General features: G+C 44.9%; 1 protein-coding gene across 1 annotated transcript in view; it reads right to left on the bottom strand.

The window, feature by feature from the left end:
* The window catches only part of BCL2 (BCL2 apoptosis regulator), a gene marked incomplete at its 5' end in the record, with an annotated part of 92,626 nt that extends 70,671 nt beyond the window's left edge, over positions 1-21,955 (bottom strand). The window contains one exon of the mRNA XM_082293268.1: positions 21,371-21,955. Within this exon, the coding sequence (XP_082149394.1) occupies positions 21,371-21,955 (585 nt within the window). The remainder of the gene's footprint in view (positions 1-21,370) is intronic.
* Between the last annotated feature and the right edge of the window lie 1,080 nt (positions 21,956-23,035).

Genomic DNA, 23,035 nt, shown 5'->3' with positions numbered 1-23,035 from the left:
TAGTTCCCATTCCTGTGGTCAACCAGCTACCATCTGATTAGGTCACCTCAGCAAATTGAATTTAAAAAGAATGTTGAATCTAACACTCTGCCGAAGAAGTGCTTGGGTCTTCAATAAAAAGTCATGTGAAAGTGAGAGAGAGAACAATAAACAAGAAAGCTTCCTACGTCTCAGTAACTTGCAAGTCTGAAGAGACTAAGAGTAATTCAAAGTACTGAAATACTGTCATTTGCTGCAGAAAAAGTCACATAAAAACTCTTGGCTTTTTGGGCTGAACTGCAGCCCACAAGGCCTGACCATTGCTGCAGCCCACGGCCAGGGCAAGCAGCTTTGAGGAGGCTCAGGAGTTACTCTGCCATAGCCCCAGTCCTCCATGTCAGCAAAGGCACTGCAGCCTGCCCAGAGGGAAGGTATTATGAAAATTAGGTAGAATGTCTACCATTCAAAATGACTTCTTGTATTTTCAGCTTTAAAACAAGCAAATGGGCTGCAGAACCTGTCCAGACATCCACACAAACAGAGCCTCTCAGAAACACCAACCATCCTGTGCTGGAAGGGAGACTGGAAAGGTTTTAAATTATGAACTGCATTCCTCTTCCAGGTGCTGATGAAACCCATAACACCAAAACAATTAAGATGCTTTCTAATTTTTTTTTATATTTGCTGAAAGAGCTGGAGCTTCTCAAAAGAAGAGAAACACATGCTTTTGCAAGGCCCAGCTATTGCTTCTGTTACCACTGGTAAAGCAGTAAATAGCTGCCTGCCCAAACAAAACTGCAGCGCCTCACATACAAGCACTTGTACCCGTGCACTTTTAATATTCTCAAACCACTCTCAATCTCTGAATTTGTATTTTGAAGCAGTAGGAAACATACAATGATTTTGCTGAAAATATTAACCATCATTTGCTGACAATTCCAAACATCAACTAGTCTTCTGTACCTGTTTGGTTATTTAAACAAAGCTTGTTCAGTTTGCCTGCCAAGCTAAGTGCTTCTGAAGTCACCATTCAGAAAACCACCACATAACATAAACTGTGAAGACAGGTCTTCAGCAGGCTCAGACCAAGCCCTGCAGCACAGCCACAGAGTCCACTGAAAGAACACAGCTCAGCTTCATGTGGGATTACTGAAGAGCAGTTATTTATGAATTCTTCCATGAGTTGCCACTCTTTGCTCTGCAGTAAGAGCGCTCTGTTCCTCTTCTGCGAAAGCCAGTGCGGCAACACCTGAAAGACTGCTTAGGAGCAATGTGGCCTCTTTCAAAAAAAAAGACTACTGGTTCATGGACTCATTCTGGAGCAGCTGCTCTTCCATACCTATTTCTGAATAACACATGAGTAGAGAAGTCATGGGACATCTGTGTCATCAAAAATGTCAATCTATAGACTAGTGAGATATGTTAGTCACCTATGCAAAGGTCACTACAAATATGAACAGTGGAGGTTAACTAACATTCCTGGATGACCTGCACAAAAAGCTGTTAAGAAATTGGAACAGTCACTACAAAACCTTAAAGATCAGAGTCTCTGCTGGCAAAACCACCATGTGTTTTCCAAGTAGATCCCCCTGTGGTATCACCTTCCATCTGTGGTGGTGTATATATATATATATGTATAGGTACAGGGCTGGATTTCAATCAAAGCAATGATAATTATGTACTTAAAGGAGCTTTTCTAAATGGGCAGGCAGCAATGAAAAAGAATGTATTAATCCATCTATGCAATGTGGTCTCTGCCCATGAAAATCAGAGGCTTCATAGTTGCATGGGGAGGATGTGGGATGCCTTTCCTCTGGTCCACTTCCCCTGGCTCAGATACTCTAAAAGGTCCTACAGCTCTTCAGCTCTGGTGGCAATTTTGCTAACCAGTTTCATTGTGCCTCTCCTCCCAACTCCCACACAACAGAAGTATCCAGCTTGCATCCGGATCTTGTCTGCTAGCATGGAAGAGAGCTTGAGAGCTACTGCTACACCCACAGCTGTTTTCCGTGAATCTGAAGAACACAATCAGCTTAAATGTTTCTTTGAAGATAGACCATCCTTTTCCTGTGGCCTAATTTAGATTCAACATTAAAAGCAGATAAAGCTAAAGCTGGAAAATCAGTCATAATTAAACTTGTAAAACACAGAATCTATTTTTCATGAAACAATCTCAAATTCTACTTTTTTCCCCCCTCATTCAGACAGTTTCCTACTTCAAATGGAAAATATTATAGCAATGACCTACTCAGTTATGAACTCCACCATTTCTGATCTGTAGCAAGTAGGACACAACCCAAGGTGAAAAAAGATGGCTTCGAATCTGACTCAAATTGTACCAAGGTCAAGTGAGAGCCTGCTGGGACTGGGATAACACCCACAAGGACTGCAGATCTTCTGAGACAAAAGCATGAATGCAGAAGAGTGCAGAAGCAATAGCAGGAGGACAATAACCATTGGCCTTTCAAGGAAAATGAGCAGCTCTTGGGTGTTCGGGTAAGCCGCTAAATAATGCTGTTTACCACCAGTGAGTAAGCAGTTTCAGGGCATGCTTGGTAGAGGAAGCGTCATAGTGGCAACCCGCACAACTCTGCAATATGCAGCATCTTTGATGCAGCAGGAGAAACCAAAGTTGTGACCTACTCAATAACCTGTCTGGCTCAGAGCTCAGGGCCCAGGCTGCGCCCAGCTGATGACACCATCTCCACACAAAGGCCGGTGTGCAAGGACCTCCCAAAATGCCCCCAGCCAAGAAGTCTTAACGGGTCCTCGCAAAACCTGGGAACTGTGCTATCCATTCTTCAGCACCATCTGCTGGTACCGTACCTAGCATCAAACTGGTTACCTGCCTGCAGGCCACAGCCAGCTGCCACTTGCCCATTCCTCCAAGACAACCATGGACTCCACTAGGTCCAGGGTCCCTCTGTCACTAACAACAAGGTAGATACATCCCAATGACACTTCTGGAACTTACCAAACTCCTTCCCATGCTGAGACATCTAAAGCTTAGACTTGAACCATCTTATGTGATACCAGGGGCCTGGATAAAGGCTGTTCCGGCTCAAGAAATGAGATGATGTATTCCCATGACGAGGGCATTCCTGACCATATGTGTGACATTGATCTATAAATATCCTTGGCTCTGCTGACCAGAGCGCTATCTGACAAGTGCTATCTTCCTCTTCACACCTTTATCACCTTTGGCCTTCAGTCACATCTAGGTGCCATCATCACACTTGAGTGACTTGGATGCCACTGCTCCACTCATTCAAGAGTGGCTTCAGGAGGACAAGAGTCCAAGTGCAAGGCACAGCAGCATCCCCAAGGATGGTGCCCATGCTAATCACAGGCAAACAGACTGGACTTGGCACGGGGGAAGTACAGACCACCCCAGCTGAGCCTCCCCTGATTGGAAAGGTTTGTGTCTCACCGTGCAAGCTCTGAGCAGCACTCAGGAAAACAGCCCCCAGCAAACACTGGAAGTGTGGGTCGCAGCTGGTTAGGCTGCTTCTGGAAAGCAAAGCAGTTGAAGGAAATATTCCCATTAATAGAAAGAGGCTTTCTGGGGGCCACGTGGATAGTTCTGGAGACCGGAGTCAGTACAATGCACAGGCTCTCATCTCTGCTTCAGTGTCCCCATGCTCTTGTTGTTTCACTGCTTTAGCTAATGTTGGGAAAGTGCTGACAGGGATTTCAAAGGGAAGTTTCTGGTCTAAACACATTGTTGAATTCAGGCCCTTGGTAGTTGTTTTGTTGCACAAGAGAAAGGAGGGAAAACATTGAATAAAAACCCCACTGCAAGCACTTTCCCAGGGCACAGTCGCAGCCACCCCAAGGGCTGAAGCCCGGCCAGTCCTGTGCCCTGCCACCAACTCCTTCACACCACCCCACCACTCCTACCACGCCCCCTGCCAGCCCAGCACCCTGCTCAAAACTGGGGACATTTCCCAGGGATTGGTTACTGGGTTACTTTGTAGAGCACAGTCTGAAGAGAAGATGAAAACTTCCTCTGGCAAAAGTAATTCCAACTGGGATTTTTCAGCCTGTGTTGGGAAGACACAGTACATGTAAAGACCAAAAGAAAAAAAATCATCTTTCTTATCTTACTGCCTAAGAAAGCACCTTTGAAGAACCAGAACAAACAAAATTTACCCAGAAGGGGAATAAAGGAGGACCCAAATAAAGGTGATAACTGCTGACATTTTACTTTAAGCCGAATTTTTAGATCTGAACATGGAATTTAAATATACCATACATAATGCAGGGACAAGTGAATTTCAGCCTCTGTTACCCATGTTTTTTTCCTGTTTGGTTCAGTCATTTAAAGGAACAACTTTCCCCTTGAACTCTAATCATTTTTGAATGAATTATTAAACAGCCTGACTTTACAAGCAGATTTCCTTTTATATACAACAGCACACAAATAAAAGAGGAAACTGATTAAACAGGGAACATGACAGTATTCACTTGACAGCATACTTTGTAAAACCAAATTGGGCATGTGTGGTGCATGTGTGCACAACTGCTGGCAAGGAGGGGTGGTTTCTTTTTCCAGTCTTCCTTCTCATTTAGAATAACTGTGTGCTGTTCTGGCACTTTTAATTTTAACATATCCAGCTAATTATGGTCATTTTTAAAGCTGGCAGTGGCTCTTTAAAGGGAAAAAATATTTTAGCTTGCAATTATATTTACTTCTGCAGCTTTATTTTGAAGTAGTGGAGCTTAAGTTGCATTCCTGAATGGCTTGCATTTCATCTGAAAAAACACCTAATAACTTCAGAATATATAACTTATTCCTTCTCTTTGCAAACAGACTCTATATATTATATCCATAATAAAAACCAAGGGGTGCTGCCAGCTCTCTTTTGAAAACCCATGGCAATAGGAAGTCTATGTTTTGCAACTTCATGTACTTACTCTTGACTGATAAAAGGCTCTTTTTGAAGTCAATTATAAGCATGCCGTACCTTGAAGGGATGAAAATGGAGTAAAGGAGCTAAATATGACTATTTTTTGTGTAGAAGCAACCATTTTTATAGCAGCGAGGATGTAGCATAAGTGGGAAGACTTTTCCCCTATCTCCACATGTTAAAGCAAAGCTGCTCTTAGAGTGGGTGGGCAGAGGGCATACACATCCAGTAACTTACATGTTTGTCTGTATTAGATACTTTTAGCTTCCCACATGACTTTCATTAAAAAAAAAAAAAAAATTTTAAAAAAAGATTAATGAGCAGCATGAACATACCAGCCAGCTTGCTTTCAGAAAATTACAAATCTAAGCAAGAACATGATGACAAGATGATTTTGAATGAAAATAACACCAGCATAATCCAAGCCTGAGAAATCATTCCTCTGAAATTATGTTCACAAAACACTAAGGCTGATTTTTTTGGGGTGTAAACTGGACTGGGAATCTCAAACTACATGGCTACTCAGAGTGACATTGGTAACCTCTGTAAAACTCTCCTGCACTCAGATGAACAGCACAAGCCCACCCAACACCAAGTGCCAGCTGAGGCTCGCTGGGAGAAGTGCTGCGATGCTGATGCCTTGCCTGACCCTCGGCACTGGGGTGAGCTGTGCCCACAGCGAGGAGGGGACCTGCTGCCAAGTGCTACCCCCGCCACCGAGCAGCCAGATCACATACCCCGTTACCGGCACGGAGCAGAGCACATGTAACCTCTCCAGCGTGCAGTCCTGAAACCTCGACTGACGCGGACGTCCAAGGACTGCTTGCCAAGATACTAACTGCTGCACTGGGCCCTGGGGTCATACATCAAATGTTCACATGCACTGACAGATGTTTATGTTGGTCATCCTGATTTAACTCCCATTACATCATTTACCAAGCTACTGATGTTATCATAAACGATTAAACAAGCCAGCAAAGGGGACTTGAATACAAATTTGATTCCCTCATGGTATGAGGGCATTACCACTCCAGACTGTGTCTTGCTCTTAAATCAAATTGGACAACTGCACAGATTCTTTAATTCACTAGAATTCTGGATGAAAAAGTGCTCTTTTTTTTCAGAAGACTGATTTCATTCATCATCACAGGATGAATGTATGGTATTAAAAGGTAAAGGTGGGGGGGGTCAGACTTAGAATCACAAATTATTGGTGTAAAACTAAAAAAAAGTTTTGTACTTTAATTAAGGAGCTGCTCAGGCTGGGATTCATTTAAACGACCTTAGTTCTTCAAACTCTGCTGCATTATTTAGTGCTTCCAGTCACTTCTGGTTTGTGTCTGGACTATTTTAACATACTGAAAATAACTGAAACTTCTGAGGGAGCAAAATTAATAAGCAGAGGAAGTTCTCAATCTAGTGTGTACATAACATGCTTGCTGCCTGCCACTGAAATACAGTATTATCAAATACAAGGGGTTAAATTTAAACTCCATGACCACCTCCCTGCTTGCTTGGTTGTCATTAAGCGTGGGGAGGGAATAGGAAACACTTCACACATCTTGTTTTCCGCTTCTAATATACTTTTGAGTTTTCTAGTGCAGGCTTTGCTTGGATGTGTAATCACTGTGGAATGGCTACTATACTCTTGCTACACTGCATAATACTTTCCCTTCCTCCTACTGTAGGATTCCTCATGAAAATAGGCACTTTGTGTTTTCAGCCCTAAGGACAGAACATAATGTACTGTCTCTAGGAAAAAATCAAAAAAAGAAAAAATCGTTAAAACATTTTCCACTACTTAAAAAAACCCCAACACATGAAGTACTACTGTATTTCTTTTACACACATGACCTCATAGATAGATGTGTGCATCCACACACACAAAAGCATTCAATTTTCAATTTAGCTATTTATAGAACTCTATAATTTTTCCTGGCTCAAGTTTTAGTAAGCCTTCCCTGATGGGGTTCAGTTCACACGGTTTCGCAGCCCTTCATTTTGCTTTAAGTTTGTATCCACAGAATGCCCCTCCCCGACCCTGCCTCCTCCTAGAACCCTATTTAATGTTTTGCCAATTAAACTGGCCCTTAGCTTTCCTGAACTCATCACAAAAAAACAGCAGGTTTTTTCTTTCCTAAGGAGTTGTGTGTGTCTTGACAATTTTTCTTGCAATCTCCTGGTGGCAAAGTTCAGGGGTCCAGTTGGTCCTGTCTACAACCACCCTTCTCTTGCTGATGTAACATTTGATGCACACCTAGGAGGTCCTGGCAGAGAGGGACATAAAGATCTTCCAGACATGCTGTCGCTCCATTAAATAGGAACAATGGAGGTCTGGGGAATGTTTGAGAGTCATGGAGCCATTGTCCAAGCTGGCAGCAGGGCAGCAGTTCTGGAAGACAGGCATCCATATGATGCTGTTTTCTTGCTCCCCATTCAGTGAGATGAGCAAAAAAGAAAGAAGAATTCAGAGACCTCAAGGCAGGGAAATCCTTTTCTTCCCCATCTTCAGTCCCCTCATACTTCAACAAACTGGCCTGTCCCAGGGTAAGAATGCCCCTAGCTGATTTAGGATAGATGGATCTAACGGTACTTCCACCTCTTCCCATCCTCTTTCCAGCTTGCCAGGTGTGAAGGCAAGGCTGAACTGCACTGCAGCCCAGCAGTTGTGTGAATGCCCACTGAGAGCTAAATGCCCATTCGTGTAACTTCCAGCTACGCTCAGCTTTCTTTTGGTAAGAAAAGACATCCTGCCATGTCAAGGTGCAGTGCTGGAATGCACAACAGCAACAAGAGAGAATTGCCCCCTCTCTCCACTCTCCAGAGCTCAGCTTGCTTGGGCCAGGAGCATACAGTCTGCATAAAGGACAGAGAGGTAGTGCTCAGAAAGTAAAAAGCCATTAAAGTGAAAACCCATGAGGAAGATAACAGCTTGCTGCCAGACTTCTCAAAATTTAAGTGTTGATTGTTCAGAATTTATGTCTAGATTTTTCTTAAGAATGCAATTTCCTGGCACATGGTACAAGTCACTCTAGACCTGCATGTCAGCACAGCAGGCATCCTGTTGCAAAGGTTGTTATGGAACTATTGAATGTTTTCATGCCAAATTTGTCCAAATTAAGCCGAGGGGAATGGAAATACTTTCCCTGGATAGGTGGTGGTTGCATTAGGTGGGTTTGTTTTTAAGGAGAATAAAAGTTACAGCTAAATATAAAAGCAGATATATCATAATATTGTCTGAGAACTTGAATAACATGTCATTCAGCCTGTGTGCTGTGGAAAGAACACGAAGGTCAAGTCTAAAATAAGATCAGTGACTGTTTGACAATAGAAACATGTAGGAGGTAGAGCAGGAGAATTTTCCACATTTTTTCAAATGGCATTTTTCTTTCAAAAAATATCCTTCTCTACCTTGCAGCGAGTCTGATGCAAAAAACCTGTTGAACTTCATGCAAAACATACTGCTGAATTCGGCATGTTTTTGATCAGCCTCCTGGCAAACCTGTATTAGTAATTTGTGCCAACTGTTTACTGTTTGCATTATGCTCAGTTGGGAAAATGAAAGAAGGCTGCTCTGTTGCATTTGTGTTTTTAGAGAGTTTCACTTTCTGCTCGAGCCCTCTCATTCTGCTTCCCTGGAAGTCAGAGACTTCAGTGAGTCCACTGCTACCTTTTAAAGGTATGCACATCTGAATTCACAGCATTGGGGAGTGCACAGAATCCTTGACAAGATCAAAAAGAGAGGGGAGGGGGGGGGAAAAAGCCCAGGCAAACTGCTACTTGAAAGTATTTTATAAAATCTAAATGCATTCCTCTTTAATTTTGTTCATCCACCAAAAGCTAGGGTCAAGACATGATGTCAAGGTCTTGCCATTTCCCAAAGTGCAACCAAGGTGGGGATTTTAGCCCCTGCCCTGCCCAGGCATAACCACCCCTCAGCAAGTCTGGCAGGAGAAAGGGAACTTGCAATCCCAGTGTTGACAGAGACATCCAATTCACTCTACTGTTACTTCAGTCAGTGATGTCAGACATACATTTCTCTTTTGTCCCCCACATTCACTTTCAAATATAGTTACAACCACTTCCCTGTAACGTGTTACGAAGGGCATCTTGCAAATGCCCTAATACCCCTGCCAACAGCTCCAGTGGCAAAGTCCCATGACTTTTAAGCAAAGGCAAGAGACACAACCTAGCCCAAGGCTAAGGTCTGAGGACAGCTGCCCTTCCTTTCCCTCTGTGGCACGCAGTCCATGTAGTTTCTAAAGCCAATGTTAAAAGATTCATTGCCAACATGTTGCTCCATGGGAGGACTCTCAGGGTTCCTGGGAGCGAGGGACTGCCAGAGGAAGGAGATGTGGGGGTAGAGCATCCTCTCCTCATCTCCCTCAAACTGTCCCTGTCCTCTGGAGACTCTGCACCAAAGCTCAGGGTGGATGTGGGCTGTAGGCTGCCCTGTGGTGAGCCCAGCCCCATGGCCACCCTTTTGCTGCCAGGCATCCCCTTATTTCAAGTGGAAGCCCACACCAAAATGAGACATGCGGTGCTTTCTTAATTCTCAAGCAAAAAGACACCCCTGTGGAGCAGCTGGGAAAGGGAGGCTGGAAAGAGGCTGGCAAGGTCCCTGTACAGGGGAGGACTTGTCCCCTCTGAGGGACCTTCGATGAGGCTGCAGGAGCCAGTGCCTTGCAGCACACCAACCTTGCTAGGGGGTCAGGAAAACCCCTAGACACAGGCTGGCCACAGCCTGCTGTGGGCAGGGGGCCGCAGGGACAGGTCCTGCTTGGGTTTGTGCTTCACAGCCCCCTTCCGGTTGACCTCCAAACCCTGGGGCAGACACGGCCAAAATTAGTATCACACTGAGGGCTGGCACACGATGGCTTTGACCCTAACGATCCCACTGGGAATGCAGTATTGTTCTGGCCCTATTAACAATAATTTGCATGTTGTCTAATGGCCCTGGGAGGAAAAAAATAAAAATAAAAAGGGTGGCAGGCCCTGAGGGAAGAGAAGAGGAAATGGGACTGCTGCCATTTTCTTCTGAGAACTGGCAAAGAAGGCTGGCTTTCTTAAGGAGCCAGAGGTAAAACCATTTGTTGCAAAATTATTTAATCTCTAACTTAATCATTCAGCCTTCATTGCTTCAAGGCAGGGTTTTGAGAACCCAAGCCATTTAGCTATTTTGAAGAGCTCCTGTCAAACCAGCTTGATAGGGACCGGGATCATAGGAAACTGAATTTAGCGGGTCTCTGGGTCTCTCCGAAGGCACTGGTGACAGTGACCTTTCAGGATGAGGAGCTGCTCTCAGCAGAAAGGTCTGAAGTACAGGGACAAGGGATGTCTGCACACAGCGCTTCCCCATCGAACTTGGAGACTGACATAGAAAGAGCAGTCAGTAACACTGAGCTGCCACAGTTTCAGTCATTATTTCTTTTGTTGAGAGGAGTTTCTTTAGGGATCAAAGTGTCCTGAAAACCAAACAAGCTGCCTGTCCATCCCTTCCAAAAGAACAGGTAGTTTATTCCAGCTGTCAGCAACTGCAAACCAAACAGCTCCTCTCCCACTGTCAGTTTTTGCTCTAGGCCAGTTATTAAAATTAAACAGTTGCGTTTGCAAGAATGATGTATTTTGTCTGCAGGGGGGAAGAGAAGAGAGCAGAGAGAGGGGAAAAAAAAGCAAGCAAGTTTTCTAAAACAAACCCTAGGCCAGTTTAGACAGCCTAGCAGTGTGCCAGTGCTGCCTCTTCCCTCGGTCCATTGAACTCTCACAGAAGTCCCAGCCTGCAGAATGAACTACCATGTCACAAGCATCCTTCTCACTGTGTTGGGGAAACTAAAATAATTTTTTTTTAAAAGGCAGGAAAAATCCAGTTGCTTGTAAAATAAAAACACTATTCCCTTGTGAAACAATCCACTTCAATTGGCAAAAAAGTACAAAGGTATGTCTTGGCAGGTCACCCCACCACTTGTGTCACCCAGGCTGAGAGCAGAGGGGAAAGGCCCCCCCCTTTCATCATCCTAAAGCACCAGGGAGGCTCCCCAGCTTGCCCCTGGGGCTGAGGAACAGTTTTACTGGCCAAAGCTGAGCAGGACCAATTTCTAGAAAACTGCTGGTCCTGGTGGGACACTACCACCCCTGTCCCACATAGGCACAGTCAGATGTGTGGCATCCTGGGCTCCCCTTACAGTGAGGATTGCCTGGGGAGGCTGAAAAGCACTCTCAAGGCAAAGCCTGAGGCAGCCTTGCTCCAGTTTTCCACCGCCACACAGCCGTGCCCAACCGTCCACTGTAACCAAGGCTCTGTACAGCACTTCACTGATCCCTTTCTGGGTCTGTCCACATGCTCACTGCTATGCAAGGCTAGATACCACTGGTTCTAGCACCCACACTGAAAAAAATAGCTATTGACTCAAAACGGGCAAGGATTCCACACATTCAGTCCAGAGCCAAATATGCGGATTTTCTACCACAGGGATTTTTTGCAGACAACCGTGAACTACTGCAGAAGCCTGAACAGACTCCAGGCTGGCTTGTTTACTTGCAGCCTTGATTGCCACCTGATATTTCAAGAGACTGGTTTATTTTCTCCCTCATCAGGGCGCCCTGCTGTGGCACTCCGGCCCCGTGAGGCGCAAAGCCTTTCCCTCAGCCAAGCTCCGCAGCACTGCTGCTAATTACTGCAGATCTGGAAAACAGAGAAAGGAACAGGTCAAGCTGGAACCTGGAAACAACACAGGCATTAGGATTCCTTCTCAGTTATATTCGGGACATTGTGCATCCAGCAGCAGAGGATTAGGTATTTGGACAGAGTGATTTAATGTGATGTGCCAGATCACTTCAGGAGAGGAGCTTTGGATATGTCTGACTCGAGCAAAAATTTGCAGACACTTGGAGCACAATGTAGAACTTGCTTCTGTTATGAACGAGGGAGTCATTACTTCAGTTTTTTTAGTATCCTTTTTTTTTACTTAAGCTGTGAGTTCATTCTCGAGAATTTCAACAGGTTTTATCTATCTACAGCAGCGACCACCTTATTCTGCAAATGGAAATGCCAATTTATCATTTACTAATGTATTTATCTTTGATTTACTACTAACTCTTTTTTCTCTATTAAAAATGAGAGATTAGAAATAGGATCCTCTACTACGTTTTATAATACACAGTATGAACATGTGAAGAATGTTCTTAAGAAATTAGTTAATTCCTTTAGAGACAAAGCTTGCAATAGTTATTCCATCACAAAAACAGGCTACAGGACTGTCCCATAGATTTCACTGGCCTGCTGTCCGTGGTCTTATCCCATCTTTCTAGTGACTCATGCAAATCTCCACAAGGCACACAACAAGAATTTTGTCTCCTAAGCCTCAGTTCTGCAAGATAGTTAAGAGTAACTTCAAGTTCATGGTTCAGCCAAAAGGTTTGATTACTACTGACTTTTTTTTTAAAGTGTTTTAAAATTGCTTTTGCTGCTTGCATCTGAACATTTAATAAAGCTTGTGAATGGAAACACAAGAATACAAGTGTATGAAGATACTTCTTACAGGTGCACATGATATACCTATACTATACTCCTTTCCTGAAGTGCCACAGATAGCTTTAACATACAGTGGGAATAGAAAAGGGAAGACAAATTCCTTCTTGAAACACCCAAAGAACTGTGCTGATACTTAAAGGAAAACACAAATACTGTCACTTGCCATTTCTCACACTGCTCAATCCTTCCCCTACATAAAAACTAGAAATCAACACCTGAAACGGATCTTTTTAATCTGTTTCCATCACAAGCATTGCTAAACACATCCAAACAGTGGAGCTGAAAAAGGTTAAGCCTAATTTCCATTTAACTTTTTTTTTCTTTTCTTTCTTTTATCTCCTCTCCACTCAAATCTCACCCAAGATAGTTTCACAATCTGACTCACTTTGCTCTTTCCCAGGCTAGCAAACTCCAGCAATGACAAAATGTAATGCTGCAGATTTGAGCTTTATTCTAAGCCCCAAATTACTGAAATGGACATTTTGTTCAAAATTGTACCTTGTACTCTTTTTTTTTTATTACAGAACATCAGCCCAGCTCATGATAGCATGAGGGGCAACAACAAATGTCCCATACCTTACGTGCTGTATAGCTAGCAAGAATACCTATTTCTTATATGGGTTAACTGAAAAAGAGACATATTAGTGATTTGCCCCATATCCTATCGTGTACTCAGTACTAGAGCCAAGAAGAGGAAGTTAAGTTTTGACTTAGTTACCTTCTTGAACAACTGCGCGAGAGCCTCTTTAAGTCACCATTTGGGGGAAAATGAGGCCTTTTCTTTTTGATTGTACCTGGCCCACATTCTTAAATTACTCACTGAAGTACCCTGAAACCCACTGAGTTGCCTTTTCAATCAACAAAACGAAATAATTCTTTTTATGCTTCCTAAATAAAATAGCAATAAAATGATATATGCACTGAAGCATGCTGACTATTTCTTTCAGCTAACACAGAACCATAGAATCACAGAATCATTTAGGTTGGAAAAGACTTTTAAGATCATCGAGTCGAACCACTAACCCAGCACCTGGTTCTTTTCGCAGAACTTCGATGACAAATACAAGGAGGATGGGCTTGCGACTTTAGATGCAAAGTTAGGAACTCGTGTGGCAGTTCGTAACACAGCTCCAGTCAGCACAGGAGCAGATTCTGTCATGTGGGTACTCTTAGAAACACATCAAGTGCATTTACAATTACCTTAACAAAACACATGCCTGGATGGATGAGAGCAGCAGCACATCCATCCCAGTATCCCCAGTCACTGACCAACACCAGGTGCTCTGGGGGAGAAGCAATGGAATAGATAATTTTGAAAGAGCTGGAGAAAGCTCTACCCTCAGCACCTGGTGATCTGGTTTCAGCAGCTGATGTTAAATTTACCCCAAGGTGTATAACTGCCCTTTCAAGCAATTTGACACAAAAAGAAGCATAGATGTTTTCCTTACCCTTATAAATATCTAAACCTTTCCTGAATGCAATTCAGTAATTCCACTCACAGCTTTCCCATGAAAACTACTTCCAAAGGTTAATCATGTGTTACAGAAAAGGCTGGTTGGTTTTCCCTATTAGCTGAAAACCTGTGGCTTTTTCATTTGATCTTATTTTTCTTGCCACATATACAAAGTAAACATAACTACAATTGTCCAATTAAGTGCCTCTTCCTGTTCCTATTGAAGTCAATGGCAACACTTTCTAACATCAGATCTGTTTTCTTACTTGTTAACTGTAAAATCCAGAAACTGGCAAGGAACTTTCCAGCAAGGGGGAATTTTGCAAAGTCTATCAATATACAGTAATTATGACAGCATACTAACATTAAGATAAAATAACAGAAAATAAATTCCAGACTTTCAGATGCATTTGGAAAAGTTATCCGGTATCAAAGTCTTTCAAGAGACAAAAGAAAAAAAAAAGGCAAAAAAAAAAGCCATCAGATTGTTAATGAGACTGAAAGCCAGAGTAAAATAAAAATCCCTCAAATCAGTTATCAGCATTCATGTTTGCCAAGAAGGCCTGCATGTTATCCTGCTGGGGAAGAGAAGATTTATGGCATTGCACACCTTCATCCATCCTATTATTATATATGAAATGGAAAATAAAACAGGTCGGTACTGCCCTTAGAAATAATCAGTATTTTGCTGCCACTGAGTAACAAATGTTGTTATTATTATTACTAAATCAGCAGGAGGGCAGCCATGAGGTGCTCATAAATAAATTATTTTTAAAAAACCAACAAACCAAACAGGGCTGGGCTCCACCCTCCCAAGGGTGTGAAGGAAAATAAATCAGGGAGGGAGGTGGGCAGGGCAAGGCCAGACCTGGCACACACAGTTCCTGATGGCTAGGTGGCAGCGCCCAGCACCCAGCACCAGCAGCAGGGATGGAAGGGGGCAGTCAGGAAGCTGAGGACTGCCAGTCCACCCCGAAGCAGAAAGAGAAAACAGGCAAAGAACCAGAACCTCTCACCATAATCCTGATCACCAAGAAGGACGGAAATGAATTAGGCAAAAAGTAAAAAACCTCTTTGCTAAAAGGATAGTCATCATTCCATCAGACCTTTCACACTGTTTTTTAGCTCCATGACTGCTGACCCAGTTTGGGGCTACCCAGACCTCAGGTCAGAAGCCAGTGGCCACTGCCTTACCAGCAGCCCTGGGGCAGGAACGTGGTGTTAAAAGGCTTTGGGCTGGTTCGGCGAGGGGGCTGCAGAGCAAGATGGGAGACAAGGACACAGCATGATTGCTGGCAGCTGGTGCCACCAGACAGCCACCACTTCAGCCACCCTTGCCCTGAGTCCTGGGCCCAGCATCCCTTGGTGGCAATGGCAGAGCACAAGGCTGGCTTTCCGTGCGCCAGGCACAAACCACCACGTGAGAGCAAAACCACAGCAGAGGTTTCAGAGCGACACCTGAGCACCACTCCCATTTCTACATCCACCTCCCTCCAGCATGCCAGGTCCAGCCTGCTGAGAGATGACCCTCTCATCAAGGACACCTGTATTGAGCACAGGGCCTTAATGTTTGCTGGCGATGCAGTACAAAGTTCCCGTGCTGCCTTAGGAAGCCCAGGCCCTGGGATCTGGCCGCTGGGAAAATGCTTCTGCTCCACATGCAATTTCACACATCATTGCATAGGTCTTGTGATTCTCCTGCTAGAGCCGGGCTCTGCCATCGGAGGAACGCTTGTGCCTCGGCAGAAAAATTCAACTGGATTTTCTTCACGGATTACCAACTCTGAATTTCAAGCTACATACTCAAAAAACTAAGCTCCTTACTGTCCAGCAGAGCTAACACAGCAGCTCGGGAGATGCCTGTGTTAGTGCAGGCACAGAACAAACTTCTTTCTCAATATTGAAAGTAAAGTAAAACTTTTTAATAGGATTGCTGTTTGAACTTTATAGTTCTTTGCAAGATCAAGGCAAATGACATCATCTCCACAAGTGAGACCCCTGGTTCTGAAATTTTAAAGGTCACAGTCGATACTTTTTTTTGTTTTGTTTTTTTTTAGAAAGAAAACAGACTTCTGAGAAAATACGCAGCCTAATGTTGTTGCAAGTTACAGAGAAAGCTATTATAAATGAAAGGGACTAGAGAACCACAATCATTTTCTCTTTCTGCCCTAGCTCTTCTCCTTGCTTCAGCACGGGTCCCACAGAATGAACTTCTTGCTCTTCAGCAACAGCAAAAAGAAAAATATTTTGACAATCTTTTGAGAATTCGATTATTAACCCACAAAGCCACAAAAACTGGCAAAGGACCTATAGAAGGTGCAACACTTGAAACTGCCAATTCATTTATTTAACTGAGTGGATTTCAGATAGTTTCCTTTTACCAGTCAAACAGTGACTTGGGGTTAGCCCCACTGGGGATTGAGTCGTTACAAGGCCGCACGTCGCCGCTGAAGAAAGTCAAAGCACCTCTGCTCCATGCTCTCCTTGGCCAAGCATGTAGCATCCCTCTCCAAGCAACGTGAAGTCCTGTGCTGAACAAGCAAGAGGCTTTTGCTTGGGACTTGCACAAGAAGCAATGTGATGTGCAGGTGGGTGCCTGGCAGAGCTGCTGGGAGAGCAGCTCCAGAGCCCAAAAGGGATGGGATTTTGGTCAGTGCCCTACAGACAAGCTCAGGAAGGGCCCTGTGCCACACCAATATCCATGATCTCTAGCTCTGTCCTGGAGGCAGATGCATCTGCCATCCCCCACCTTCATGACACAGCCACGGACCAGTGCAGGGCACGGCAATCCTCCAACCTTCCTTTCCAAGGTGTGCCACCAAGCAAAGAAAATTAATGATTTACTAGGCACAAAATAAAAAAGAGAAAGCTCAGTGATTCAGACAGTCGGCTCAGGAGAAGGGAAACCTGGGGTCTTGTTGCTCATCCAAGAAGCATTTATTCATTTGGCTGTGGACAGCCACCTGAGAAAACACATCAGACTGCAGGAATTAGACACCCTAGATCTTCCTCCTCCACCAAATGAAATCTCACCCCTGCAGAATTAGAAGGAGCCCTGCTGCCAGAGAGAAGGATACCTCAGCAAAATCAGCAGCCATCTGGAAAGTGACACCTCCTGAGATATTGGAGATGTGAATGCACATCCCACTGCCAAGCTGGAGAAAGTCTCCTTGCCAAAGCTCAGGAGAGGCCTAAACTAAGGAATCACCAGGAAAAGTGAGGCTTCTCCTCAGATGTGCTTGCAAGCAAGGATGGCACCTAAGAGACAGCAGCTAGGCCAGAGGGTGCCTGCCAGCTTCAGGACACGGAGGTCCTTGGGGACAGTGTCCCGCACAGCCCTGAAGCGGCTCCCTTCTCTCACGGCAGAAGCAGCTCCTGACTAGCTTGGATGAGGGACAGTGAGAAGCCAGGGACTTCAGTCGCCACGCTGGCTAGGCAGGCACTCAGAGGATGCAGGCGCTTACATTCCACCTAAGGTCCACTTCAGACATCTAAATCCTTTCCATACGTGGCCTTAACTCTCGAGCAGAATATAAAGAATGACAAAAAGGAACAGAATCAAATGAAAACACAGGACCATGGCATTCCTGGTTCAAATGTAAATACAGTAATTTAAAATTAAGCGTTCTTGGCTGAATTTTCTCTCTGCTTCTCTCACCTGGGCTTTTTTGCATTCTTTACATCAAAAATGTACATGTCTATGTAAATATGACGGTGCCTGTGTCTCCTTCTGTAGTTCTCATGCTCTTGTTTTTCTTGAACAGCTTGGAGAGAAAGCCATATGTTGGACTAGAAGTACCCAGAGCTAAGCATGGCTCCCAGGTCTGTTAGGTTGTGTGCCCAAAGAGGGAACCCATCACTGCAAGACAAACACAGTTATTTCTCCCACACCGACTGCATCCCTTCAGTGTTCCTCATGTCAGTGTCAAAAAGGTTGCCAAGTGTGACAGGCCACTGCCAAGCCAGTCCTTCTGCAGCTCTGGAAATCAAAATTAAGCCATTAAGTTTTTAATCAGAAAGCATACATTATACCAAGTACCACAAAATTGCAGAGATGAGCTAGTTCTCCTCTTTTTTCTTTCCTAATACAATTAAGATGTTATCAGGCCAAAGTACAATATTGTGGTATCCTGGCCAAAGTGAATAACTTTGAAAGCTGCATTTATTTGCCACCAGAACCACAAGCTAATAATGCAGATTACGTGCAGTTCCCATCTGTTGCTTTTTCTAAGTTCTGAACAAACCCATGAGGCCGTGTATTGTAAGGGCATTAACAACCCCCAGACACCATTATCAGTGATGCCTAGTGCCTAAAATTTATACTCCACTAGCTATATCCCCCTCCCATCCTGCCCTTCGATATGCTTTCCTTCTTTGTTTCCCTTGCAATATAAAGAATTCACATCCTGAAAACACACTGCCAACTTACAGAATGGATTCAAACAGAACAGACAAATAAGAAAAAAAACCACATCAACCAAATTTCAGACCTGAGTGTAAGACACAGGCCCATCCATGAGACACAAGGCCTGTGCTGCCCAATTTACCCACTGTGTAAAACACACTCTCATGACTAACTGTGACGCTCTCTTCTCTGGTACTACGCAGCCTCTAATAAACTTACCACTCCACAAAATACCAGGGAGCCACAATATAAAGGAGGAGAGGGCTACAGCAGCCAGGGCTCCTGCCTGTTGCAGCACCCTGCATGACAGGGAGATCTTGCAAGTGGCTGTGCTGAATTCCTACCAAGCATGACCACCTACAAGGCTGGAAGAGCCATTTATGAATCAGGTTCATACATGAGGTATGGTGCAAGAGGCAAGTTGAGGACCGAGCACATATATTAAAGCATCCTTTTACACTGACAGATCCTGCAATCTAGAAAAAGAAAAAAAAAAGAAGAATCCACTGCCCCATGCCCTCCTTGATTTCTCCTGCCTGAAGAGAGGATCCCAGAAGTTGTGTTTGCAACTTCACATTAGTCTTTTGTTCTTTGTAACCAGCTAGAAGGCTTTGCCTGTGTTTAATAATGCTATGGCTCAAAGGTACCAGCCATGTACCAGAGAGACAGGCAAAAGCCACCTTCAGGTAGTATTTTGCACATCTTCCATGTGTACATTACAAATAACATGCGGCAGTAAGTGGTATCACATGCATCCAAATTCTGGAGCTTTTGTTGATAGAAAACCTCAATAAACAATTAAGTGGCTATTGATAAGAGGTATCCTTTCCTTTTAAAGGCAGTCATTGTTTACAGTCTGAGTTTCTTGTACTTCTAACTGTCGAGCAACAGCTCCAGCACTCGCCTCCTCTGGCCAATCACGCCTGGTAACACCTGTCTTTTCACATTCTCGGTTTTATTCATTATTTATGTTTCTCTTTACACAATACACCCACAGGACAATACATCTTCAGCATGCTTACGGTTTGATGCAAAGCTCACTGGAGTCAACAGAATGACTTCACTGGCTCTGGAGCGAACCGAGGGCCCCAGCTCCGCAGACGGGCTTCCAGCCTGAGGAGGGACTTACGCACAAGTTAGGCATCCCAGCCCAGAAGTGCAGTCGCAAAATCCCTAACCCTTTAGCTGCTCGTCTCTGAACAAGCCAAGGTCTCCAAAAGCCTGAACTGTTCGCAGACTTTTTTCCCCCCAGTTATCTGTTTTGTGAAAAAAGACCCCCACAACACTAACAAACCCTCTGTAGTGATCCATGAACTAGGGGACCAGGGGACAAGCCTCCCTCTCCCAACTGTGGTCCCAACAACCAAGTGCTGGAGTCAGTCTGTGTGCATGTGTGTATATACGTGTGTGTCTGTATACGTGTGCGTATTTGTATATAGTACACAGACACACACGCACACACACACACATTTTTTGCTCCCCCTTCTGGCCCCATGAATCTAGAATTTTTTTCTTCTTGATGGAAGCAGAGGAGAGCAGGAGAACAATCCTGCCTCCAGTATGACTTGTAGCCAGGGATCAGCAGCACTCCTTTGGGAGGTGAGCAATGTGGATTCCTGCTGAGAAAAGGGCCCCAAAGCCTTGCTTCCTCTGTTACTGTCCATCTGCAGGAGATGTCCTCTGGATTCCTGGACATGTATCCCCTTTAGTCAGGCAGGTTCAGCAGTGGGGAAAGGCAACACCTTCATTTTTTTAACAGAGATGGTCAATGCAGGCATCACATTATTTAACCTAACACTGATTTGCCAAGAGACCCAGAGCTAACAAACACCAGGCTTGAAAAACACATTAACTGGGAAACATACACTGTAATTTATATTTTTTTACACACACCTCTTAAAGATGTGCTATGTAATTGATCAGCTTTCTGTATTTCACAGGAGACCAAACCTGAAAATGCCAGTGTCCTACCTAGCTGACCTCCATTTCTAGGTGACTTATGCCAGCTCTCAGCCCAGATGTTAGGTTTCTTCTTCAGTATAACTTGAGCCATTTCTCCCTCCAAAACATTAATATCATAAGCTTCACAAATACAACAGATTTGGTTTGTGGGAGAGTGGCTGGGACCACATTTTGTTCCGGTACATCAACTAATAAAGGAAAAAAGGAAAGGAATACCCTTCTAATTCAATCCAGTTACTTATTCTGGAAAGATAGGGAGAGAGAAACAGGAAAGGCTTTTGACTGACTACAAGTGAAAAAGCTGTCCATTTTCCAAAAGTGGAAATCTTCCCTTTCTAGTTGAGGCTGTAGCCTGCTGCAGACAGAGGTGATCTCTACCCCAGAAACAGTCACCCATCAGATCACAACAAATACTCATTTTCCAGAACAATCCCACAGACACGACTCCCAGCACCTTTGTTTCATCTCAAGACAAAGATTTTTCACACTGGACATATCTTATACCATAAAACCCCACTCCAGTGACAACCACAGCTGCAGACACTGTCACCAATGGCCATCTGCTTGCTGGCAACACCAGGATCCCGTGTTTGTTGCACACCCGTGTGGTGCATCACCCCTCACAGGCCGGGACACTGCATGCACACACACACAGGTGGCCCCTGCTGTCCCGGTGCCTGGGACCTGCCGCAATGTGCCTCTCCCTGGCAGCTGGATGGGCATGTCTGCCGCCCCCTCCCACCCCACTGCAGGACTCTGCTGCCTTGGCTAGGAACCTGCCTTGGTTCTGCCAGCAGGTAAGGGTGGACAGGAGAAGCGGAGACCACAGGAAAGTGGAGACCGCTGATGAAGACAGTGCCTCGCTCATCCCTTTCGCTCCTAAGCTGTAGCTGTTCCCCCCACGAGCTGTAGCTGTTCCCCCCATCTCAAACCACTCCACCATACCCAGCATCAAGGTGAAACTTGACAACTGGCAAAAGGCCTGCACTGCTTTGGCACATGCCAGTGCAGACACCCCCTGGGCAAACCTTTTGCTCCCGCGAGCGCAATCTCCTGGGCACTGCACAACCCGGGGTCCCACCAGCCACGGGCCAGAGCCGGGAGAGGAAGTGCCCAGTTGGGGGACATACCCAGCCTCCGTTGTCCTGGATCCAGTTGTGCAGGTGCCGGTTCAGGTACTCGGTCATCCAGGCGGCGATGCTGTCTACGAGGGGAGACATCTCCCGGTTGACGCTCTCCACACACATCACACCACCGAACTCGAAGAAGGCCACAATTCTGCCCCAGTTAACCCCATCTCGGAAGAGCTCCTCCACCACCGCCACGAAGCGGCTCCTGGCCGTGAAGGGCGTCAGGTGCAGCTGGCCAGACATTTGGGCAAAGTCCCTCTGGTAGCGTCGGGAGAACTCATCTCCCGCCTGGCGCAGGATGAGGTGGACGACCTGGGGTGCGGGGCGCAGCCCCTCGGCCGGGGGTGCGTGGCTAGCAGCAGCCGAGCCGGGGGGCTCGGGGTGCGGAGACACCAGCCCAGTGTGATCAGAGGAAGTCCCAGCAGCAGCAGCAACCGCAGCAGCAGCAGGAGCAGAGAGACCTGGAGGCAGGGGTGCCCTGTCCTCGCCGGCAGCCCAGTCGTATCCCCTCTGCGAGAGTTTATAGTGGATGTACTTCAGCACTATCTCCCGGTTATCGTAGCCTCTTCTCCCCGGATGAGCCATAATTCCCAAGAGGAAGCAGCAACAGGAAGGGAGAGAGGAAGAAGAGGAGCAGGATGAACCCAAAAAAGTAAAGCAGCCAATAATAATAAAATTAATAACACCAAAAATTATAATCCAGTTACTGTATTGGACACGGTTTCATTCATGCTGGTGTGGGGGAGTTCTCGGGGTCTCGGAGGTACTTTTGTCTTCTCAGTGTTTCCTCCTTGGTTTGAGATGCACGGCATAAATAGGGATTAAAATGCTGAAAATACTTTACTTCCAGGTGCACATTTATTACTTATTATAAATTTACTTTAGGACCATTTCCTCCTCGGTGTTGAAATACATCTTAAAAAATATTATACCGACTCAAAATCAGGTGCATTTTCCCCTAGGTGCTGGACTACCATGGACACGAAGGAGCGGACGAACACACACTGCAAAAACTGCAATTCAACACGATTTGCTAAGCAGCCTTGGATGGACGTTAATCCAATGCACTTTATGCTAGAAACCTCAACACTAGGTTTTGGGGTTTTTTTTGTTAAGTTACACAAACTAAATTTCCTCTGTAAAGTACTTACTTGGACTATAAATATGTTCCTCTGTCAAGTTTCCTCTAAAAGAAAAATAGCAACAATAAAATCCAAACATCACAAGTCTTCAGAAGCGTTAAGTTCTGGTCGCTTTGATGCTTCAAGTCACGAAGGGGACGGGAAAGGGGCAAAAAAAAATATTTCTACGATTTCAAATGTTTTTTCCCAGACTCCTGTTTAAGAGACATCTCCAAAGATGTGTCAAAGCTCAGAAAATCCCGCCTCGCAGCCCGGGAAGGCGAACAACCCCAAAGAGACGGAAAATCCTGGAGACCAGATGAACCACATTTGAATCCAAGCTCTCGCAGAAGTGCTCTGTTTTTCCCTCCAGTGCAACGTACAGACATATGCATTTACGTAGTTTCATTCAGACACCGATCGCAGGAACCCGGTGCTTCCACACACACGCACGCACACACCAAAAAAATTAAAAAATTAAAAAAAAAAAAAAAAAAGGGTATGTATTTAGGAAATTAATTCTTTTTCACAAGAAAGAGCGCAA

This window comes from Coloeus monedula, assembly GCF_965178545.1.
Source record: "Coloeus monedula genome assembly, chromosome: 1".
Classification (NCBI taxonomy): Eukaryota; Metazoa; Chordata; class Aves; order Passeriformes; family Corvidae; genus Coloeus; species Coloeus monedula.
This window is presented reverse-complemented; position numbering and strand designations above follow the sequence as displayed.